The sequence below is a fragment of the Eublepharis macularius genome, chromosome 2 (genome assembly GCF_028583425.1).
Source record: "Eublepharis macularius isolate TG4126 chromosome 2, MPM_Emac_v1.0, whole genome shotgun sequence".
Classification (NCBI taxonomy): Eukaryota; Metazoa; Chordata; class Lepidosauria; order Squamata; family Eublepharidae; genus Eublepharis; species Eublepharis macularius.
The window spans coordinates 73154364-73177179 of NC_072791.1; the positions used below are offsets into that span (position 1 = coordinate 73154364).

Consider the following 22816-nt stretch of genomic DNA (forward strand, 5'->3'; position numbering starts at 1 on the left):
GATTTTAAACTCTGTGCATGGAGAAGGACAGCTCCATACCTGCCAAAAGGCACCATTAATTGGCACTCCGCAGAGACAGCTTCTGCTCGAAACAGGTTGGTCCCGAGCTCAGTGATCCACACTGTGTATCAAAAGCGGGCTGTAAACTTGATTTCATGTATGGTGGCAGACAAATTGTGTAGAAGTAGTGAATGGCCTAGAGTCCCTTTCCTGTTATATTACAACTCCATACATTTGCAAAGCATATTTTTCAAGGGAAAAAATCCAGAGGTAAAGCTACATCAGATGCCATTATGTGGTTTATTTACAACTGAAGCAGTTCTGACTTTCCTGCCACACTTCACAAAACGTTGTCCTTAAGATTGTAAGTGCACTGTCAACACTACAACAGAAAGCACCATCTGAAGACATGTTTTGTTTGATGGACTTTCTTGCAGGGATCCAAACCAATGCTACTCAGCTGAACTCACCAGTGGCCCTCACAGTCTTAGAAACCTGGACTACAGGGACTGAAAACATTGAACTGAAGGATGTGTTTGATCCTTAGACTGAAAGCAATCTGGACATGTCTATATATTTTTGGATCACTTAGCTATTTAAAAAAAAACATGGCTTGGACTTCACAGTGGAACTTAAATGTGAGACTTTAATGGATTCTTACCTACATTCTTTGGCAAGTTTTCCTTATATTCATCATGCTGTGAAGACATTAATATATTCTCCTCACACTTGGGATTGCATAGCCTTTAAAGAACGTATTTATTTATAATCTATATTTATATTCTAACTCAGAGTGACATAGAAAATTCCCTTAATGGATCAGATCAAAGATATACCTTGCCCAGAATTCGAACTATGATCAGTCAGATCTCTCCTGGGACCAGGGCTTTTTTTTCTGAGGAAAGAAGTGGGAGAACTCTCACCTGGGACAACTCCTGGGAGGAGGTGGTGTGCCTCTCAATACATGCGTGTGCGCGCTACCGGGACTGCATGATGATGTCACTTCCGGGAAGTGATGTCATCATGCAGGTGTGACCACCCCAGGAGCACTCCCATGCTGCATGCGGGGTTCAATTTGGCCTGGAACGGGCCGCTCTACCATGGAGGAGGACTCCCCCGCCTGGCAGTGGCCGGATGTGGGCCATTTCAGTCCCAAATTGGGCCAAAATGGACCCAAAACAACCCAAATCAGCCTGGAACAGGCTGTTGCCACGTGGGAGAGCACTCCCCCGCAGAACAGTAGCCCAACTCTGGCCGTTTAGGGCCCAATCCGGGCTGTTCTGGGCCCAAATTGGCCTGAAATAGGCTGCTGCCACATGGGAGAGTACTCCTCCGATGGGCAGCAGCTCCAATGGGCTTGACTCTGGGCATTTTGAGCCTGAATTGAGCCCAAAAGGGCTGAAAGGGGCCCAAAATGGCCAGGATCAGGCAGCTGCTGGGCGGGGGAGCGCTCCCCCACCCGGCAGAGGCCCAATCCCGGCCACTTTAGGGCTCAAAATAGCCAAGATTGGGCCGTTGCCGGGCCACTGCTGGGTGGGGGACTGTTCCCCCACCCAGCAGAGACCTGATCCTGGCCATTTCGGGCCCGATCCTGGCCATTTCGGGCCCAATCCTGGCCATTTGGGGGCCCAAAATGAGCCCAAAATGGCAGAAAGGGGCCCAAAAGGGCCAGGATCAGGCTGCTGCCAGTCCCCTGCCCAGCAGAGGCCTGATCCTGGCCCTTTTGGGCCTGATCCTGGCTGTTTTGTGCCCTTTTCAGCCATTTTGGGTCCAATTCAGGCCCCAAATGGCCAAAAGGGGCCCAAAACAGCCAGCATCAGGCTGCTGCCAAGTGGGGGAGGCCCGATCCTGGCAGTTTGGGGCCCTAAATGGGCAGAATGGCCCCCAAATGCGCCAGATCGGGGCTGAACCTGCCCAATCCTGGCTGTTTCAGGTATGATCCGGGCCGTTTTGAGCCCTAAATAGGCTCAAAATGGCCTAAACAGCCTGGATCGGGCCTGAAACAGTCCAGAATGGGCTGATGCCGGGCAGGAGAACTCTCCCCCACCTAGCAGCAGCGAAATCCAGGCCGTTTTGGGTCCTAAATGGGCCCCCAATTGCCAAATGGCCCAGGATCAGGGCCAAAACTGCCTAGATCAGGTTGCTGCCAGGTGGGGGAACCCTCCCCAGCCCAGCACCAGCCTGATCTTAGCTGTTTTGGCCCCAATCCAGGCCATTTTGAGCCCTACATAGGCCCAAAATGGCCAAAACGGCCCTGATCGGGGCCAAACCGGCCAGAATCCAGCCACTACTGGGTAGTAGCCTGATCCAGGCTGTTTTGGGCCTGATCCTGGCTCAAAATGGCCAAAATAAGCCATTTTAAAATAGGTATTTTAAAGAGCTGCCAGAACTCCGTTCTCAGACATTCCAGCTCAAAAAAAAGCCCTGTCTCGGACACTCAGAAGCAGAGCATGATAATATTTATGAAAATGGAACAGTTTGAGGTTATGTGTTTCAGTAGTGTTTTGGATTGATCAGATCATCTCTCTGTTGAACTCAGCCCAAAACATTCAAAATATTTACAGCATGATGATGTCAGTAACATCAGAAAGGAATGGAAAAAGGAAAGCATCTTTAAAAATTCCACACTTGGAATAGCTGACCAATGGCTCCAGAAGGCCCACTTAGCCTTGCTAGGGACCTCTGGCCACAATGCAGGCTTTCCATTCTGTCTCTTGGAATGTAAGAACAATGTTAACTTAATGAGGCTACTCTTAGGACCCTCTACTAAGATTCTGCTTTGTTATTAAATGTAGCTATCTGCCTCATAACAGTAGTATTTGTGACTCAGAATTTAATGGTATGGTATTCTTTTAATTTAATAATATTTTATTATGAGAAGTTCCAACATAGCTCAAGTATGTCCCTAAACCAACCAACCCTCCCACTAATCTTGCTTCATTAGGGCATGGAACTCCACTCACCTTTTCTCCCAGAATTACCCTGTCCCAATGGCTTGTCAGTTACTGAACCTTAAAGAGAAGAAAACAAAGAGATGCGTTAAGAGACTATGTGAGCAAAGCATTCACAGTTATTACCTCAACAAGCTCAGCTCAATGTATAGGCAGCTGGAACATTTGCCTCAGAGGCCATGCCCTTAAAGAGCAACCAGACAGCTGTCCCCACATATACCTCCCAAATGCTACTTCACCTGCCAGTTTGGAACAGGATCAGACATTAGAACCACTGCAAGATATCTGAGCTTCTATTTCCAGGAGAAACTACACAGAAATAGGAAGGATATTGGTCTCCAGGGAAGCAGTTTGCAGGGTTTTCACACTACAAGGCCAGAAGGTGGTGGCAGGACATGGTGACACTTTGAGTGACATGGCCAAATTCTGTAATATTCAAAAGTCTCCATGTTTCATCATAGTTCCAGGGTACCAGAATCTGGAGTGGTTCCATACCAGGATTTACTTATAGCTCTATACAGGCAAGCAGTTATGAAGGGCTCCTTTCTTTGATTCTGCTTGTTTTGAATAAAGTTATGCTCTGCATACCTAAGAAGGTCCTCAGCATATCCCTGAATGACTGCATCTTGCAAATGCCAGTAGAGGGAGGTGGCATGACCCCGGGGAAGCACAACAGACTGAAAGAGGGGAACAGCTGGCCTTTGGTCCAGGTTGCCAAACATTAGATCAGGCCCTGTATTTCTGTTCTCAAGACTTTTGTATCAGCAACCTTTTTTCAGTTTGTCATACCCTGTTGTGGAATCCTATAGCACTAAGCATTTAAGACAAACAGAACAAGCAAAACTGATGGGGTGGGGAGAGGCAAAGAAAGCTACCTGCAGCAGCTAGAAAGTATAGTTTGTGGAAAGATCTAGTAAGCTAATTTAGATGTGATTTTTAAAGTCTTATTCAATATCTATTTAATTCACTTAATTCCTAAAATATTTCTGTTCAACAAGTGCCCCACTTGTTTCTTCATCTTCTTCTTCATTTCAGATTCACTGCAAGGAGAATATACAAGTCTGATAGGATCAAAGGGCTACTTCGGTTATTTAAAATGTCTTCAGTTTTATTGGCAAAGACCTATGGAACTATTTATTTATTTAAAGTATCTATTAGCCGCCTTTCCTACAAAGATAGTTTCAGGTGGGTAGCCATGTTGGTCTCTAATAGAAGAGCAAAATTCACATCCAGCAGTAACTTAAAGACCAACTAGATATCTGATGAAGGAAGCTCGAACTCTCAAAAGCTCATATCTTGGAAATCTAGTTCATTTTTAAAGGTGCTACTGGACCTGAATATTTCCTCCAAAGATGTTCAAGGCAGCTTACAATATAAAAACAAATATATCAAGAACAATTAAAAACAAAGTTAAAACACAATTAAAACAGAATTAAAACAAAAATTAAAATCCAGCCAACATTTAAAAAGCTGTCTTAAATAAAACAGTCTTCAGCTGCCTCCTGAAATTACAGAGGAGGTCAGGCACGCCTCCCTAGGGAGACAGTTCCACAAGAGTGGGACCGCCATCAAAAAGGCCCTCTACCATGTACCCACCAACTGAGCTTCTTTGCTTGATGGGACAGTCAGGAGGGCTTCTTCTTGTGATCTTAACTCCTGGGCAGGAACATATGCGAGAAGACAGTCCTTCAGATACCCTGGTCCCAAGCCATGGAGGGCTTTAAAGGACAGAACCAACATCTTGAATTGAGCTCGAGAGCAAATCCATACCCAGTGTAATTGCTGTAATATCAGGTCCATATATTCCTGATAGCTGGCACTAGCTGTAGCTTCCAAACCATCTTCAAGGGTAGCCCCAAGTAAAACACATTGCAGTAGTCCAGCTGAGATGTGACTAAGACATGGATCACTGTAACTGAACTAGGAATGGATGCAGGATGCAGCTGACACAACAGCTGAAGTTGGGCAAATGCACTCTGAGCTACCACAACCACCTGGCTTTTTAAGGTGACTGCTATTTCAAGCAGTACTCTTAAACTGAGAAGCTGACGTTTTAGGGAGAGCATAGCCCTATCTAAGATAGGGAAGATCTCACATTGCTGGTCAGCCTTTCTACTAATCCAGAGAACCTCGGTCTTGTCAGGATTCAGTTTCAGCTTGTTACTCTCATCCAGGGGTCATTTCGTAGAAAAAGAGCTGGAGGAACTCATTAGCATATGCCATGCCCCTTGCCATCACCAGAAGTGTGTCATTAGCATAACTGATTTACGTATGCCACACCCCCTGACATCACCTATCCTGGATGTTTTGGACCCAATCTTGGCCATTCAGGGCCGAAATTGGGTCCAAAATGGCCAAAAGGGGCTGAAAATGGCCAAAAGAGCCCAAAATGGTCAGGATCAGGCTGCTGCTGAGCGGGAGAGTGATCCACCACTCGTCAGAGGCCCAATCTAGGCCATTTCGGCCCCAAACCAGGCTGAAACGGGCCCAAAATGGCTGAGAGTCGGGTGGGTGGGGCCACCTGACGGAACTGCGTTCCTGCACGTTCCCCCTCAAAATGACCCCTGGTCTCATCTAACCCATTACTGACTCCAAGCACTGGTTCAGAAAATCAACAGCAACCTTGGAATTAGATGGGAAAGGTAAAGCTGAGTATCATCCACATATTGGTGACACTACAGGTCAAGCCTCCTGATGACCTTTCCCAGTGGTTTCATGTAAATATTAAATAACATGGGGGGGGGGGCGGGAATCGAGCCCTGTGGGACTTCATAGGTCAATGGCCAAGAAGCAGAACAGGAGTTCCCCACTACCACCTTCTGAGACCAATCACCTGGATAGGACTTGAACCACCATAACACAATGCCCCTTAGTCCCAGGGCTGAGGGGCAATTGAGAAGAATACCATAGTCAATGGTATTGAAGGGCGCTGAGACATCCAGTAGAACTAGCAGGGTCACACTTCCCCTGTCTAGTTCTCAGTAGGGGTCATCATCAACCAAGGCAACCAATATAGTCTCTGTTCAAAATCACAGCCTGAGGCCAGATTGAAATGGATTCAGCAAATCAGTCTCTTCCAAGAACCACTAGAGCTGAGAAGCAACCACCCACTCTAACACCTTGCTCAAAAATGGAAGATTGGAGACTGGCCAGTTCTCCAGTACAGTGGGGCTCAGGGAGGATTTTTTCAACACATGTTGAATTACTAGCTCCTTGAAATTAGGTGGTACAATTCCTGGCCAGTTTCCAGATGGCTTACCTGAAGCCGCTCCATGCCGCAATGTTGTGGATCGTGCCGTGAAAAACGCGAAATATCGCGTTTTCTCGAGCGAGTTTTACGCAACATCGCACAAAACTCGCACGAGAAAACGTGATATTTCGCGTTTTCCCCGGCACGATCCACAACATTGCAGAATGGAGCGGCTTCAGGTAAGCCATCTGGAAATGGCCCTGTTCTCAAGGAAGCGTTTTTCACTCCCCTTACCCAGTCAGCCAGTCCCCCTCTGGCAGCCTTTATCATCCAGGAAGGGCAAGGGTCGAGAACGTAGGTGATCGGTCTCACTTCTGCAAGGCTCTTGTCCACATCCTCAGGCTCCACAAGCTGAAAGGTATCCATACAAATTGGACAAGCAGGTGCTAGAGGTACATCCTCTGACCATGCATCCACACTAGCATCCAACTCAGAGCAGATCTTGGCAATTTTGTCTGCAAAGTAAGTAGTAAATTGATCACAGTGAGCTGCCATGTGGTCAGAGTCTAATTCTGTGGGGCCATGATGCAGAAACCCTCGAACCACATGAAACAACTCAGCTGAACAATTATGTACAGACACAATGGTGGTGGAGAAATAGAGCCTTTTCACCAACCTCACCACCATGGAATAGGCTCTAATATAGGCTCTATGCTGTGTTTGATGATCATCTTGCTCTGAGTTTTCCACCAGTGGTGCTCTAATCATTGTCCCTTCCATTTCATCACCATCAGTTCTCCCATGAACCATGGAGACTGTTTGGTTCTGTCCAGGAGGAGAGGGCACTTAGGGGGTGATCATGTCAATAGGCCAAGCCATTTTTCTGTTCTAGAGAGCGGTCAGGGCATTGACAAAACTGTCAGCAGCTGAGGAGGGGAAATCCCCATGGGCAGAGAGGAACCCATTGGAACCCATCAGGCACCTGAGGTGGACCATCTTAGTAGGTCCTCTACCCCTGCAGAGGAAAGAGGAAGCAGTAAGTCTAAACTCTGTAAGGTAATGATCTGGCCATGAAAAAGGAGTAAGCTTTAACTCCCCCACCTCCAGATCACCCTTCCAAGACCAAGTAGAGTGTGCCCTGCTAAGTAATTAATTGGGACAGTTGAATGGTCATCATGCCATGAAATCCCAAGCTATTCTTGACAGGTTGGTCTCGGCATGGATACTGAAGTCACTCAGGACCACCAGTCTATGGGTCTCCATCAACATACCTGAGACCAGCTTGGCAAGCTCAGGAAGAGAAACAGATGGGAAGCAGTGTGGATGGTACACCAGCAGAATTCCTACCCTGTCCCAGCCACTCATCTTCAGGAATACATGCTCAAACCCAGTAGAGTGTTGGATGAGAACCTTGATAGATGGATGGAATCATGATAGACCACTGCAACCCTACTTCCCCACCCTCCTGGCCTAGCCTGCTGTTGTACAAAGAAACCTGGAGAGCAGAGCTGAGTCACCTCACCCTGGCCTCCTCTAGCCAGGTCTCTGCATTACATGCCATGTCTGCTTGCCTGTTCAGGACCAGTTTTTCAATTTACTGGCCTGGCATTCATCAGCAAGATCTTAAAGCCAAGAGGCCCAGCCTTAGTGCAACCAGGTCTCTGTTGGCTGGGAGGCAGACTTGAAGCCCTGGAATGGTCAGTCCACACCTCACCACCATATCTCCCCCTGTCCAGGTCCAGGGGGATGGTCACCTCTTCCCCAGGGCACATATCCACTGGATATCACCTCATTAAGGAGGCAGCTGAGAACTAAAGTTCCCTTAACTATCCCTGCAACTAGGGGGGTAGGCCCTCACAGCCGCCCAAGAGGCTCCCCCAAAGTGGTGACCCTGCCCCCACAGGAATTCAGGCACTATCGCTTACTTGCTTCAGTAAACAGTCACAGATTCAAGCAGGAGTCCCACTGGTGAAGTACCAAGCAGCATCAGCCAGAGGCTGGATGGTAACCTCTGTAGAATCCTCTGAGCTTGGGCCTAATCTTTGGTTGCACGAAGAGTCCTGGGCATTTCAATTAAAAATTAATGAGTTTTGCTCTGTCACCTAGTCACTTACAGTATCAAAAAAAGCAAATTATTTTTCTCAGCCCACAGTACCTGAACACACAGGAGTTTTGTTCTGTACAGAAGAACCACTGATGGGTTTGCCATCTGGAGTGACACACCAGCAATACCCAGTGTAAGTATGACATTGCACCTGTTTGGGGGAAAGAAGCAGCATGCTAGTAAATCATTCATTTCTTAGTATCCACTCGCACCTGCACTCAGCTTTTATGCTAGCAACAGGGTAGATCATACAGTTAAAAGTTATACAATATATTCAGCAAGAAGGAAATGTGTCTGCTCCACACTTTTTAGTAGGATGGTCTATTATGCGCTGCAATCTTGCAAGTATCTAAAATCAGAGTTGAGGTGATCAGTATAGTATTTCAGGGAAGGGACAATCAGTTTAGCCAGTTTAGCTAAGAGCTATCATATAAACTCCCAGGCAAAAATTCCCCATTGTTCATCCTTCACAATACACAGAGCCAACCCAAACATTACAAGAAAAGAACTCACATGATTTGCCCTGTTCTGTAAACCCCCAAGATGGCCAGGGCCCCTAACATTTTGTGCTTCCACATCTCTCTTCTTGGTGGCCCAAACTTTATGTTCAGTGTAGCTGAAGCAATAACGTCTATGCTGTCCTATGCTTTTTCATATCACCACTGCATGTTACCTTCAATTTCTTTATATACCATTCCTGCTGAATGATGAGTCAAAGAACTCATTTTACAACCTCACTAATCAATCTTTTAATGAGATTTTTTATCCTCAGGCCCTATGCCACCAGCACACCCAGCTATTTACGAGACACTACTGACTTTCTCAGGAAAATACAGTCCATTGACACCCTACCATACAACACCATCCTAGCAACTATGGATGTTGAGGCTCTGTACACCAAAATCCCACATGTGGATGGGCTACAAGCCATCAGGAATATCACTAAAACATATCACTCAATCGATTGTCTACAGCCAAGCCTTGCATTACAACCATATCTGCTCAGATGCTCTTGATCAGGACTCTCACTTAGAAGATTCATTTAGGAGATTTACAACAAGCATTTTCAGGGCTACAATACCCATGAAATGAGGTGAGGAAACAAATCAACAGGGCCAGACTAGTACCCAGAAACAGCCTACTCCAAGACAAACCTAAAAGAACCAACAACAGAACAACTCTGGTTGTCACTAGAGATGTGCAATTTGGGTTTCTGATTCAGGAAACAACCACATCGGACCCGATTCATAAAGATTTGGGATTTCTGAATCAGGCTGAGCATGCTGGCCTCAATTCGGAAATGCTGAATCAAAGCTTCTTGAAGTGATTGGGTTCACTTCGGGAAGCTTCAGGGCGCTATCAAACCCTGCAGCTGGCTTCAGTGGGCCCTGCCGCTTATTTAACCTGATGGGCGGTGGAGGAGGGAATCCCCTCCTCCCCCTCCCATTGAGTCAAATAAGTGGCAGGGCGGGATGTTTAAATGCCTTTTCGGTATGCTCCGAATCTTTACGGTGCATACTGAAGCCGGTCAATAAGCAATTTCCGAATTTTTTTCCCGCATTGGAAATTCCATAGCAGGAAAGCCATTTTTTTTTCGCACCCCTAGTTGTCACCTATACTTCTCAGCTCAAATCTATCCAACGTATCATCAGTGTTCTACAGCCCATCCTGGAGAACGATGCCTCTCTCTCACAAGCCCTGGGTGGAAGACCTCTCCTTGCCTACAGACAGCCCCCCAATCTTAAAAGACTTCTCACTAACAACCATGAACCAGCTAACAGGGTCAGCAACACGAGCCAGACCCTGCAATGGACCCAAATGCCAACTCTGCCCATATATCTACCCAGAAAATATGATTACAGGACCCAATTGCATCAACTACACAATCTCTGGCTCTTACAGCTGTTCATCCTCCAATGTGCTGTATGTCCTCATGTGCCAACAATGCCCTTCTGTGTATTGTCGAAGGCTTTCACGGCCGGAGAACGATGGTTGTTGTGGGTTTTCCGGGCTGTATTGCCGTGGTCTTGGCATTGTAGTTCCTGACGTTTCGCCAGCAGCTGTGGCTGGCATCTTCAGAGGTGTAGCACCAAGAGATCTCTGTCTTTTGGTGCTACACCTCTGAAGATGCCAGCCACAGCTGCTGGCGAAACGTCAGGAACTACAATGCCAAGACCACGGCAATACAGCCCGGAAAACCCACAACAACCAATGCCCTTCTGCTCTGTTCATAGGACAAACCAGCCAACCTCTGCACAAAAGAATAAATGGACATAAATCTGACATCAAAACTGGTAATATCCAAAAACCACTAGGGGAACACTTCAATCTACCAGGATATTCTATCAAGGACTTAAAGGTCACCGTAGTTCGACAGAAACATTTCAAAAGCAAAATCCAACGGGAAGCTGCTGAATTGGAATTCATATGTAAATTTGACTCAATCAGATTTGGACTGAATAGATACTCTGGATGGTTATCTCATTATCGGAAGTAAGTACCTTTCAGGCATTCCATTAAGACTCAGCAATGGAGGGGAGAGGTCACACCCAGCCTGGATTGTGCATTCCACCTCTTTCATGACTTTTGTAACTGATTTACATCTACGTGGCCCTCACTCCCTGCACCCTCTCCCCCCTCCCCTCTCCACCTATATATCTCTGGCCATTTTCTTCATACCCTCCATGCATCTGACAAAGAGAGCTGTGATTCTCGAAAGCTTATGCCTCAATAAAATTGGTTAGTCTTAAAGGTGCTACTGAACTTTTTACTATTTTGCAAGTACAGACTAACATGGCTAACTCCTCTGGATCTCAAAACAAACAAGAGTTTTCACTGTTCATCCCCAGTTTGGGAATTTCTTTATGGACTCAATCAGTACCTTATGAATTCCATTAAACTCTTCCTAAAGACCCTACTAATCAATGATCTCACAGTTGTGATAAGAAATTCTTATGATGCCCAAGCCAGAAAGTTAAAAACATCTATCTTGGCTCTTAGACAATCGTGGCCAAATGGCAGTTTGGGGATCCTTGGCTCATCCCATTTCTTAGCCCATCCATCACCCTAAAGCTATCTTCCTCCTCTGGAGTAAATTGGGAATTTCCTAAATTGCCCCACACCTCCAAACAAGGTTGTGGGTTTATTCTTAATGCATAATTCCTCCTGTTCTTTGATTGGCAGGAGCTAGATTGCTATAACATTACAACATTTAGTTTACTACTTAATCTAATTATCAATCAGTTTGAACCTCTTAATTTCCAGCTTTCATTTAACAAAATAAGTCTCTCACTCTTTTCATTGCTATCTTCTCAGTGAAAGGAGTGAGAGATGGATTTTTTTAAAAAAGCTGAGAATTCAGAGAACCTAATAGATCCTATATTAATCTCACTATTACTGATTTTTTTTTAAAAAAAAGGTTCCCAGTGGTGCAGGGGGATGGTGGCAGTTGTTAAGGTATGGGGTACCTTAACAACTGCTACCACCTAAAAGCTGGACATGCTTGAGTTGGCAGCCTCAGTAACAATAGGACAGTAGCAGGGAGTTGTTATCATATGGGAAACCCCTATAACTATGTGGTGAAAGTGCCTCAGAATTTCTACAGAACTGCAGTTATGTATTTCCTTTTTATTTAAATAAAGAGATTTGGTTATCTCACATACGTAAGTTGAACCAGGTATTCCAATTAAAGTCCCAATCTTCTTGTGCAGAGACTCAAGCCAGAACACAGTTATTGTCCTCCAACCCATAGATAAACCCAACTTTTGTTCTGATACAGCTACATTTGGGATCAAGAATTAAATGTATTAATAGCTGTTGTAAGGATTATATTCAAGTCTGCTGATTATGAAGGAATGCTGTTTGCTCTAACGAAAGCAGAACAGTACAAGCTGGCAAGAAAATGCTCTGTTTTTAGTAGTATACAACTGCAGTGGAGACCTGGGAGTAAGCCAGGCACTCCTCTTATATTTGCAACTTTTACTTCCTCATTAATAGAGAACAGACAAGCTATCAGCTCTTGGGAAACACAAAACAGGGATCAAGTAGCCTATCCCGACACACCTTGTTGTGTTCTCAGAACTGAAAAAAAAGGCAGGGAAACAGGTAAAGACTCTTTTTTCCTGGCAGATGCAGATTGCATACAAAGATAAATTTATTATTCCCCTAGATTTTGTGTCACATGCAAGGAACTGGCAAAAAGCAATTGAAAAAGCACAACCAGTTTATTGAGGTTTTAAAAAGATTTATACTTCACCTTTCTATTATAAAGACCCTCAAAGCAATTCATTATATTTTTAAAGAGACAGTATTTTCTTCTTCCCTTCCCAGCCACCGCCCTCAGTTCCTAGAATATTAGCTCACCATTGCTGGCTTTGGAATAGCACCTCTAGGACTGTGTTTTTAAAAATAATTTGTCAATTTGGAGAGTTAGTATATCACTACTTTAATGTGCTCTATGTGGGACTGCCTTTGAATAGAGTTCAGAAACGTCAGGTAATCAAACTTTGGTTGTTGGGGGTTTTCCGGGCTGTCTTGCCGTGGTCTTGGCATTGTAGTTCCTGACGTTTCGCCAGCAGCTGTGGCTGGCATCTTCAGAGGTGTAGCACCAAAAGACAGAGATCTCTCAGTGTCACAGTGTGGAAAAGATGTAGGTCATTTGTATCTACTCAGGAGGGGTGGGGTTGAGCTGAGTCATTCTGTAAGAGTTTCCCAGGGTGTGGAATGCTAATGGCGGGAGGCTTCACTGTATCCTGAGGCGGTTCTTTTGCATATGGATTGGTGCTTGATGTGCTAATCTTCTCTGCAGGGCTATTGTCGGGTGTGGAGTGTTTTGTTGGCCTGGTGTTTTTCAGAACTGGAGCCCATGCTCTGTTCATTCTTAAGGTTTCTTCTTTCCTGTTGAAGTTTTGCTTATGCTTGTGAATTTCAATGGCTTCCCTGTGCAGTCTGACAAAGTAGTTGGAAGTGTTGTCCAGTATTTTGGTGTCCTGGAATAAGATACTGTGCCCTGTTTGAGTTAGGCTATGTTCAGCCACTGCTGATTTTTCAGGCTGTCCAAGTCTGCAGTGTCTTTCATGTTCTTTTATTCTTGTCTGGATGCTACGCTTTGTGGTCCCGATGTAAACTTGTCCACAGCTGCAGGGTATACGGTATACTCCTGCAGAGGTGAGGGGATCTCTGCTGTCTTTTGCTGATCGTAGCATCTGTTGTATTTTTCGGGTGGGTCTGAATACTGCTTGAAGGTTATGCTTTTTCATAAGCTTTCCCATCTGATCAGTAATTCCTTTGATATATGGCAAAAACACTTTTCCTGTAGGAGACTGTTTTTCTTTGGTTGTTTGATTCATCCTGGGTTTGATTGCTCTTCGGATTTCATTTCTGGAGTAGCCATTTGCCTGAAGTGCGTGGTTTAGATGATTAATTTCCTCATTGAGAAAGCGCGGCTCACATATCCGTCTTGCACGATCCACTAATGTTTTCATTATGCCTCTTTTCTGTCGGGGGTGGTGATTGGAGTTTTTGTGTAAGTACCGATCAGTGTGAGTTGGTTTCCTGTAGACCTTGTGACCTAACTGAAAGTTTGCTTTGCGGATGACCAAGGTATCCAGGAATGAGAGTTTTCCCTCACTTTCTTTCTCCATTGTGAATTGTATGTTCAGGTGGATGTTGTTGAGATGATTCAAAAACTCCATCAATTCTTCCTCCCCATGGCTCCAAATGATGAATGTATCATCCACAAACCGGAACCATACACTGGGTTTGTGGGGTGCTGATTCTAGAGCTGTTTTTTCAAAATGTTCCATGTAGAAGTTTGCTATAACTGGGCTGAGTGGGCTCCCCATGGCCACCCCATCCATCTGTTCATAGAATTCGTTGTCCCATTGGAAGTAACTGGTTGTCAGACAATGATGGAATAAGGCTGTTACATCCTCTGGGAAAATCTGATTAATCAGTGCAATAGTGTCTTTTACTGGAACCTTGGTAAACAGGGATACAACATCAAAACTGACAAGTATGTCTTGTGGATTGAGTTTCAGAGAACTGATTTTGTTGATGAAATCTGCTGAATCTTTGATGTAAGACGAGGTTTTCCCGATGTGGTCCTGCAGGAGATCTGCCAGATGTCTAGCTAATTCATATGTCGGTGAACCAATGGCACTCACAATGGGTCGGAGTGGGACTGAATCTTTATGTATTTTGGGGAGTCCATATAGTCTAGGTGGCTGTGCTTCTGTCTTGCATAGTTTGCTGTGCGTGTCGGGATGTAGTGAGGAATTCTTGATCAGCGCATTTGTTAGCCTGGTGATTTTGCAAGTGGGATCTCGTTTTAGTTTTTTGTAGGTGGAGGGGTCCAGGAGTTCCTTAATCTTCTTTTTGTATTCCTCCGTTTTCATGATCACTGTAGCATTGCCTTTATCAGCTGGTAGAATGATGATGTCTGGATCTGCATTGAGGGTCTTGATGGCATTTCTCTCCCCTAACTTTCAGTTAGGTCACAAGGTCTACAGGAAACCAACTCACACTGATCGGTACTTACACAAAAACTCCAATCACCACCCCCGACAGAAAAGAGGCATAATGAAAACATTAGTGGATCGTGCAAGACGGATATGTGAGCCGCGCTTTCTCAATGAGGAAATTAATCATCTAAACCACGCACTTCAGGCAAATGGCTACTCCAGAAATGAAATCCGAAGAGCAATCAAACCCAGGATGAATCAAACAACCAAAGAAAAACAGTCTCCTACAGGAAAAGTGTTTTTGCCATATATCAAAGGAATTACTGATCAGATGGGAAAGCTTATGAAAAAGCATAACCTTCAAGCAGTATTCAGACCCACCCGAAAAATACAACAGATGCTACGATCAGCAAAAGACAGCAGAGATCCCCTCACCTCTGCAGGAGTATACCGTATACCCTGCAGCTGTGGACAAGTTTACATCGGGACCACAAAGCGTAGCATCCAGACAAGAATAAAAGAACATGAAAGACACTGCAGACTTGGACAGCCTGAAAAATCAGCAGTGGCTGAACATAGCCTAACTCAAACAGGGCACAGTATCTTATTCCAGGACACCAAAATACTGGACAACACTTCCAACTACTTTGTCAGACTGCACAGGGAAGCCATTGAAATTCACAAGCATAAGCAAAACTTCAACAGGAAAGAAGAAACCTTAAGAATGAACAGAGCATGGGCTCCAGTTCTGAAAAACACCAGGCCAACAAAACACTCCACACCCGACAATAGCCCTGCAGAGAAGATTAGCACATCAAGCACCAATCCATATGCAAAAGAACCGCCTCAGGATACAGTGAAGCCTCCCGCCATTAGCATTCCACACCCTGGGAAACTCTTACAGAATGACTCAGCTCAACCCCACCCCTCCTGAGTAGATACAAATGACCTACATCTTTTCCACACTGTGACACTGAGAGATCTCTGTCTTTTGGTGCTACACCTCTGAAGATGCCAGCCACAGCTGCTGGCGAAACGTCAGGAACTACAATGCCAAGACCACGGCAAGACAGCCCGGAAAACCCCCAACAACCATCGTTCTCCGGCCGTGAAAGCCTTCGACAATACATTAATCAAACTTTGTTTTAATATTGAACAGTTTGTGATTTACTACATTTTAAAATTCCCCATATTAAAATAATAGATGAGATCTATTATTTCAATAAAATAAATTGTAAGTCAATATGATTAATAACAGTAATAACAGTAATAGCAGCTATAGTACAACAAATTATATATTACTGTTATGCTAATAACATTTTCGGAAAGGCCAATGGAAACAGGATGGCGTCTTACCTTTGCTTTTGGACAAAACATTAGCCTTTTTTTTTTTTTACTAAGAAAACCAAAGAGATAAAATCATAGGACAAAAGTTAACACTTTGCTGAAAGTATGGGATAAATATGGAAATTACTTCCAGTTGTATCTCTGACTATTTCAGTGGAGCTTTTCAATATAAATATACAAGGAACTATTTCTAGAAAACACAGAAGACTACCCTTTGATAAAATCTCCTATATTGCAAGAAGCCCTATTTACTACTACTACTACTACTACTACTACTACTAATTGTTAGAAATACAATATCTTGTGTACAGAGAAGGCAGAAGACACAGAATACATGCAGGGGGCAGCAAATCTGACAGTTAGACAAGACAGTAAAAATAAGATCCTTCTTTCTGCCTCTCTTCTTTCCTTCTTGCATGTCTCCACATTGGTATTCTTAGGCTGCTTCCCACTTCTTCCCGGCAGTCCCACCTCCTCCCTGTTTAGTAAAGTAGTATCTATTCTGTTTCTCAGCTTTCTATCAAAGTTGTAGTTCCTGAATAAACTCTCTTAATTCACTCCTTAATCAGACTCAAGATCATTCCTAAGATATATCAAAGCCTAAATAATAATAACAATAGTAGTAGTAATAGTAATACTGAAAAACTGTACATTCTTTAATAATGCAATCTTGTATCTCACTAGTATGACTCTGCTGGTGTAAGGGCTATAATGGGAAAGCTGAAGAAGGCTTGTCTTTTACCCACTGGGGGCAGGAGATCTCCCCCCCCCCCATTGCCTGTTCGTGCTCAGGTGAGCCAGTGGGAAAAAATTAATCATTTTTGGCATGATGGTATTACATCACTTCCAGGCAAAATATAAAAGTGACATCACTCCCTCTCTAGGAATTACGGAAAACTCTATGTTATTGCCATAGAGTTTCCAGCAATTTCTAGGGCAGTGTGACGTTGCATTTGGGTTTTTCTCAGAAGTGAATGTCATCACTCAACGGTATCCCCTTGGTTTCCCTCCCCCCCCCCACACACACACATTCCTGCCAGTTGCCAGTCACTGGCTGGCAACCTAATGTTGAGGGCATATCAGAGGATAAACAGGATTTAGTTGGTATTCTAAGCTCTCTTAGACCAGGGTTCTACTTCCAAGCTTGGCAAGCAGAAGAAATGAAGGGAGGCAACACAGGCAAGTTGGAGCTTGGGGGAAGGGAGGATTTCCCTATCCTCATGGGCCCACCACTTGCCCTCTTCATAGTCCATTGGTCTTATCTCTATTTCTTCCCCTTCTGCAATCCTCCCCCAGTGGTTCAGAATGAAAAACAATTTCACAACACAATACTTAAGTGCTCCAGGACTTCAAATGCATTATTAGCAAAGGAAAGGTTTTAACAACAGAACTCTGTCAGCATTTCCCAAATTAAATTAAAACTGCTATTACATCCCTCTGTCATGTCAGATATATCAATTACAGCATGTGAAATAGAACAACAGCCACCACTTTAGCTACTGGGCCCTTAAATACATTTCTGTACTCATAATATTAATTACGATACAAAAGCTTTAAAACTGCAGCCACTGGCTGGTTCCTGTTGCTTTGCTGGTGTCTGTTCAATTCCTCACTGAAGATGCCAGAGTGAGATTTCAAATGACTATGTAAACATTTAAGTTGACTGGATCCTCCATTATAACCTGACAGATGCAAATCAAGGGGCGGTCTGTTTCCACTTCATCTTCTAGAGAAGAGAAAACAGAATGTATATTTATAGAAAACACAGGAGCTGATCTGGATTAATCATTTGGTTCAGTATGCTATTGCCTAGAGACCATGCTGTCACGCAGTCTGTGTCTACCCTTCACCCTTGCACCTCACTGCTATATCTTTCCCCCTAGCTCAAAACAGGGTAGCCATTACCTTGTAACAATATGGTGTGAGCTATGTGTACAAATGGCAATGGTAGAGAAATCTAAAATTGGTAGTCTGATCAACATGACAAGTGTGATAGCTCCAAGCCTCTGGAGAGCTGCCTTTAATGTGTATGATAAGTGACAACAAGCAATGTCTGCCTAAAACTGCCATTTACTTCTGAGACACAGAACCAGTGCCATAGTTCTATTAAATTTAACACTGGATTAGTGGAACTAGGAAGAACAACTCCCATTGCCCTATCAAAAAGAGTCCAGTAGCACCTTTAAGACTAACCAATTTTATTATAGCATAAGCTTTCGAGAATCAAGTTCTCTTCATCAGATGCCTGATCAGGCATCTGATGAAGAGAACTTGATTCTCGAAAGCTTATGCTATAATAAAATTGGTTAGTCTTAAAGGTGCTACTGGACTCTTTTTGATTTTGCTACTACAGACTAACACGGCTAACTCCTCAGGATCTATTCCCATTGCCCTAGACTGCATTTGTGTTCCACTGATAGGCTGGAACATCATAATCTAATTCCAAACTGGGCCATAGAGTGTGGATGCACAGATCAACAAAATGGGCAGACAGGGGTTTGCAGAAGTCTCAAGTTTTCAGAAAAACTGAAATCTAAACACACACACTGGGAGGCCAAAATTTCCCCAAATAATAGGAATAACATCTGTAGCTTTAAGGGGGGAAATGCCCACTGAGCTCTTCATTGTCATTTTGGAGGTTGCTAGACAATCACAAAAACATTGCTGAGCCTTCTAAGCTTTGGTTTCTGTAAAGGAAAACCAGGAGGAGATCAGGAGTGGACTTAGACAAAAGTCCCTTGAGAGGTTCTCATTCCCACCCCCCACCCTTTTCATGTCCCCTGATGGAGGAGAACTCACCAGCCATCATGCAACTAAGCTCAGCTTTTCCCAGAAAGAGGCTGCTAGGGGGAGGGAATGAGAGAAAGCTGAAGACAGGGGAGCAGACCAACAGTAGAGTGGCTGGTGGGTGGGAAGAAGAGAAGCAAGCAGAAAAGGGGGAGAGGCTATGAGGGCTGCCAGGTTAAGGAAGGGGGGAATAGTGGGGGATCCCCCACTTGTAGTTCTTTATAAACCCATTCTCTTCACTTTTCATCCTTTAAGAGGTAATTAAAGAGCCAGTTTGGTGCAGTGGTTAAGAGCGTGGGACTCTAATCTGGAGAACTGGGTTTGATTACCCACTCCTCCACTTGAAGCCAGCAGGGTGACCTTGGGTCCATCACAGCTTCTAGGAGCTCTCTCAGCGCCACCCACTTCACAGGGTGTTTGTTGTTGTGGGGATAATAATAACATAGTTGTTGTGGGTTTTCTGGGCTGTATTGCCGTGGTCTTGGCATTGTAGTTCCTGATGTTTTGCCAGCAGCTGTGGCTGGCATCTTCAGAGGTGTAGCACCAAAAGATAGAGATCTCTCAGTGTCACAGTGTGGAAAAGGTGTTGGCAGGTCATTTATATCTACTCAGGAGGGGTGAGGTTGAGCTGAGTCATCCTGTAAGAGTTTCCCGGGGGGGGGGGATGCTAATGGCGGGAGGCTTCACTGTATCCTGAGGAGGTTCTTTTGCATATGGATTGGTGCTTGATGTGCTAATCTTCTCTGCAGGGCTATTGTCGGGTGTAGAGTGTTTTGTTAGCCTGGTGTTTTTCAGAACTGGAAACCATGCTCTATTCATTCTTGGTTTCCAGCATGGTTTCCAGTTCTGAAAAACACCAGGCTAACAAAACACTCTACACCCGACAATAGCCCTGCAGAGAAGATTAGCACATCAAGCACCAATCCATATGCAAAAGAACCTCCTCAGGATACAGTGAAGCCTCCCCCCATTAGCATTCCACACCCTGGGAAACTCTTACAGGATGACTCAGCTCAACCTCACCCCTCCTGAGTAGATATAAATGACCTGCCAACACCTTTTCCACACTGTGACACTGAGAGATCTCTATCTTTTGGTGCTACACCTCTGAAGATGCCAGCCACAGCTGCTGGCAAAACATCAGGAACTACAATGCCAAGACCACGGCAATACAGCCCAGAAAACCCACAACAACCATCGTTCTCCAGCCGTGAAAGCCTTCGACAATACAATAATAACATACTTTGTAAACTGCTCTGAGTGGGTGTTAAGTCGTCCTGAAGGGCGGTATATAAATCAAATGTTGTTATTATTATTATTTGCTTTTGAATAAAGAGACTACCCTATCCCAAGGGCTCATGTTCAGTGACTAGAAGGACCAAGCTAAGAGACACCAGAGGGAAAGACTTCAATGGCTGTGAGCAGCCTATGAAAACTCTTCTGTGTTCCCTATTTGTATTGACCAATGAAATTTTCATGAGGACACTCTCCACTGTAAAAAAAAGAAAGGATGAAAAAGGCTCTTATTTGTTAGAATTTTGGATATCAACCTTTATTTTAGTCTGTGCAGGGCAACTCCTACAAGGGGTCTGCAGGAAATCAATAACCATTCCATTTCAGAGTGGGGAAAAATTAAGCTGAATAACAAGCTGAAACTCCTCAGAACTGCACTGTAACAGAATGTAAAAGACGACAACTTTTTTAAATCCCTGATATTCCAGAGTCTCAGTGATTCCCTTTCCCCACACTTCCTGCAGAGATTTTGATAAGAAATAGTATCCAATGGCAGATAAGAAATGAAAAACAAACATCTCTCCCAGTTCTTTCAACAAAAGCAGGGCGGGGAGAAAAACATTCATTTTGCATTCAGGAAAACATTTTCCACAAGAAGAAAAAAGAACACTTTCAGTCTTTGGGGGATGCTGTGGTTAGAGAATTCTCAGCAGGACTACTGCGTGTGATAGCAAAAGAGTCACATGAGCACATGTGCATAAACACTGAGTACCAGTCTTATCCAAAATTGGTTACTGTGCATAAGTTACATCTAAAATAGGTCCCAGGGCACTGGAAGCTCTCTCTATAAACTCATAGCCTAATTAATATTTTAAAATTATTATTCAGTGCGTCAAGTCAAAATTGCATTTTTATGTTAATAGATCCTGTTGTTTGCTTAATTTGCCTTTCTATAGTATACAAACTAGTTGAATTAAATTTTTGTAAACCATCTTTGAAAAAGAACAGAAAGCTGTTTTAACACACACACAACAATATAAAACTGGACTCATGAGGTTAGAGCCAAACTTTTGTTACCAAAATAAATCTCACCCAAGCAGTTCTTCTCTTACCCCACAGCAACCTCCAGAAAAATTCACTCTCCTTAGTGCTTTGTAAGCAAAGTGCACCATGGTACATTGAGGATGAAACTGGATAATGCTTCTCCCTGCTCTTTATGAAGAAAGAGTTCACACTCTAGCAGAAAACTAGGAGGGGGGGTGGATTGCGCCTAATTCCCCCACACTGCTACAGCCTCCCAAATCACAATATGTATCATTTTATGAGCCTCCTCCAAGCTTCAGCACATGGCTTTCAGGAGGCACATGGGACTGCTGGGGAAAGGCAGGGCATATCCCTTGTGCAAGTTCCTTCCACTGATGTAAGTTTGCATCCAGTATGAGGATTATATGAATATACAGCATTAAGTACAGACTGTAATATGATAACAGTTTATAATTTACAGTCAAATGGTTGGGAGTTGGGTCAAATCTTGCCTGGAAAATTTGAAAGATACCATAGTGCAAAGACAATCTCAGGGTCAGCTAGATCCCAAAGCACTTGGCAACAATTTGCTATAATTAAACAGTCCCAAACTCTCTTGTTGGATTGAGAATTCTTTCCCATGTCAGCAATTTATATGATTTTTAAAAAAAAAATGTATCAAAAGTTGAGATTTCATTTACCTGGTGGCATTTTCCTTGGGCCATCAGGTAAAGATTAGTCCTCAGTGTTAGAAAGAATTAATATTGTTTCTAAAACTATTCTGTATTTGTTTTTTATTATGGTGGAATCACGTTAAATGAATACCTTTTACAGCATTAGGATAGCATATAGGGATACTGTCATGGCCACTGGAAGGCATTTCATGTAGTTCCAGGTTCTCTTTGCTGTCCTCTTATTTGATCTTGCATGCAACACTTCCAATGTGCTCAGTGATTGACACCCACTGTTATTCTACATTCCCCCATCACACCACAGTACTGAACTTCAGAAACTCCCTTTCCTGCAATTCTGTCATTTCCTTGATCATGGTGATCCATGAGCCAATAGTTAATTCTGTAATATATGTCCCATAGGCAAATATTAAACTATGAAACTAATTTATTTGCAGCTCAGCTGTGTTTGGGTACTTCTGAAGTTAGCTGTCTGTCCTACAATGTAATGACGAAATACCAAAGACAGACTGCAACTGTAGAAACTCCTATGTGGCAACAGTGGACTTTGAGCTTTTCTGCAAAAGGTTTTTTGTTGGTTCTGGCCCCACACTGCTTCAGTTTATCCCCCGATTTCTGCACACTGCACACATTTTTGTGCTTTAGTTTTCTATGTTTTTGTCTCCCTCTCCCACCCCGGTTTTATCCTGGTTCTTTCGAGACCATTTTTACCCCAATCTTTTTCTGGAAGCCAGGGTTGAGCTGCCTTTTTTCACATACATAATATTTTTTTTTAGTTGGGGTTTTTTTGGTCCGACCCACTCCCACTCATGTCCAATCCACTCTGCAATGATTTAACTGTCATGCCACTCCCTCTCTTCCCCCCACCTCCTGCTGTGAAGACTAATGGTTTTGTTTTTGATCTAAAGATTTCAACCCTTATATTAAAGTCTCTCGCAAAGTCTTTTATTGCAAAGATATGCCTTTTTTACTTATATCTCCATGAGGAAAAGACCTAGATACTTACTTTTTAAAAAAAATGAAATCTG

At 43.8% G+C, this 22816-nt stretch overlaps 1 protein-coding gene across 1 annotated transcript in view; it reads right to left on the minus strand.

The window, feature by feature from the left end:
• The window catches only part of SMOC1 (SPARC related modular calcium binding 1), a 153004-nt gene that overhangs the window by 81809 nt on the left and 48379 nt on the right, over positions 1 to 22816 (minus strand). Inside the window, exons 4-5 of the mRNA XM_054969947.1 lie at positions 8297 to 8396; positions 2964 to 3011 (exon numbers count right to left, since the gene is read on the minus strand). Of these exons, the coding sequence (XP_054825922.1) occupies positions 2964 to 3011; positions 8297 to 8396 (148 nt within the window). The remainder of the gene's footprint in view (positions 1 to 2963; positions 3012 to 8296; positions 8397 to 22816) is intronic.